The sequence below is a fragment of the Manduca sexta genome, chromosome 3 (assembly GCF_014839805.1).
Source record: "Manduca sexta isolate Smith_Timp_Sample1 chromosome 3, JHU_Msex_v1.0, whole genome shotgun sequence".
NCBI classification, from domain to species: Eukaryota; Metazoa; Arthropoda; class Insecta; order Lepidoptera; family Sphingidae; genus Manduca; species Manduca sexta.
Genome location: NC_051117.1, coordinates 5,212,711 through 5,214,723, shown reverse-complemented (window position 1 = coordinate 5,214,723; position 2,013 = coordinate 5,212,711). Strand labels below are relative to the sequence as shown.

Below are 2,013 nucleotides of genomic sequence, written 5' to 3'. Positions count from 1 at the left end.
CTGGAAAAAAAAATACGAATTATCAGTCGTAAACAAGGTTCTTAAAGATTTAAAAATAAAATAGTTGTATTATGTATTGATATCTAATGTATCGATTTATTGTATCGATATTACACCATTGAAATAGGTAACTCTAAAAATTAACTCTAGCCTATTTAGAAAATTTCAATCATCAATTTAGATATCATCACCACTAGCACACACCTTATTAACATTGTTCATTGCCTTGTTGTTCTGTAGAATAGTGTGCAGGGAGACAGGCTTGTCACTCGAGGTGTCCTCGGTGGGCGGCGTCTCGGGCGGCAGGTCGCAGTAGATGCCGCGAGTAAACACGCGTGGCGACGTGATGTTGTGCCGGCGGCGGTACGCCTCGCCCTCCGCGTGCATGCGCGGCTGGATGCTATGGGGCAAATATTCGATGTTTAAGTATTTATTGGTCCTTCGAACCATACATAATTTGACATACACATATTTTTTTTTAATTATTATCTATTACTTTGACCTAAATATGTGGATTGACTTTAAATTCCATAATAAGTAATAAAAAAAATCCTTGCTATAATATAAATTCGTATTTAATCTTTTTTAAAGATAGTAGTGTTAATATGAGTAAATCTGCGAAATATCAATCGTTTAAAGACTTCAATGCATCCCGTTAGTTTTGGACAAGTACTTACTTCTCCAAGAACCACTGTTGGTGTCCGATGACGGAGCCGGGGCGACACACGCGGAGCCACGCGATGGCCTCGCGGGCGGTGAACCCGTGGTGCTTCATCATGTAGCACGCGATCAGCGTGCCCGTCCGGCCCAGACCCGCTGCAAACAATATATCATTATTCACAATCGGTTTTAAGCCAATAGATTTAAATATCGTTATTTTCGCATTCGATACTATAGTAACCAAGTTCTGAGTTGTCGTTCCAATCTCAGTTACTAACGTGCACTAGTGGCGCAAGTCAGTAACTGAGTTGGTATTTTGTAGAACCTGTTCATTTATTTTTGCACCGTCCAAGTAAAAATTATGAGAGACCATTGTACATTAACTCAATTTTGGGATCTAATCCTTAGAAACTAACACAGCTGACAAAATGTAGCTATTATACACCCGTGAAAAGGGACAAAAGCGTGTTGATATGTATGTACGATGGTAAAGTTAAGTTGTGAGCCGTCACCTTTGCAGTGCACGGCGACGGCGCCGCGGGCCGCCTCTGCGATGCGCAGGAAGCGGTTGACGATGAGGTCGGAGGGCACGGAGCCGTCCACGAAGAACAACTCGCGGTGCTCGAACCCGTGGGACGTGAACTGCCGCGCGTCGTACGACTTCTTGTTCAGGCGCACTATCGTCGTCACCTGCAACAAGGAAGTGTTTTCTTTATTTATTTAAACTTTATATACTGTAAGCGGCGATAGCCTAGTTGGGTATGGAACGGACTGCCAAAACAAATGTCCGCAGGTTCAAATGCCAAGGGCACACATCTCTGGCTTTTATAAAATCATGTGTGTATTCTTTGTGAATTTATCGTTCGCTTTAACGGTGAAGGGAAACATCGTGAGGAAACCTGCATATTTGAGAAGTTCTCTATAGGAATTTCGCAGGTGTGTGAAGTCTACCAACCCGCACTAGGCCAGCGTGGTGGACTAAGGCCTAATCCCTCTCAGTAGTAGAGGAGGCCCGTGCTCAGCAGTGGGCAAGCATATAATACAGGGCTGATGTTATTATTGTTGTACAGTAGATGCATACAGGAGGACTGCCTGAGGCATTTTCTAAGAGTCAACCTTTGGGTGATGCAGAGATAAGTCAATGTGTAAGTATATAAAAAATAAATAAGACGATACATATATTATATAAAACATAATTTTCATGTTAAATATTTCATAGCGCGTGGTTAGAACGACAGTCGGTCAAACCATGGCAGTTTTCGCGTAATGACAAATTTGTATTCAATTATTATATTGTAAAGAAAATTACGTCGGCAAAGGACCATAGCATACCTACTTTTCGAGATTAAAAAT

At 41.8% G+C, this 2,013-nt stretch overlaps 1 protein-coding gene across 1 annotated transcript in view; it reads right to left on the bottom strand.

Moving 5' to 3' along the window:
- The window catches only part of LOC115443832 (dual specificity protein phosphatase CDC14C), a 38,051-nt gene that overhangs the window by 6,649 nt on the left and 29,389 nt on the right, over positions 1-2,013 (bottom strand). Inside the window, exons 6-8 of the mRNA XM_030169414.2 lie at positions 1,173-1,350; positions 678-816; positions 205-400 (exon numbers count right to left, since the gene is read on the bottom strand). Coding sequence (XP_030025274.2) covers positions 205-400; positions 678-816; positions 1,173-1,350 — 513 coding nt within the window. The remainder of the gene's footprint in view (positions 1-204; positions 401-677; positions 817-1,172; positions 1,351-2,013) is intronic.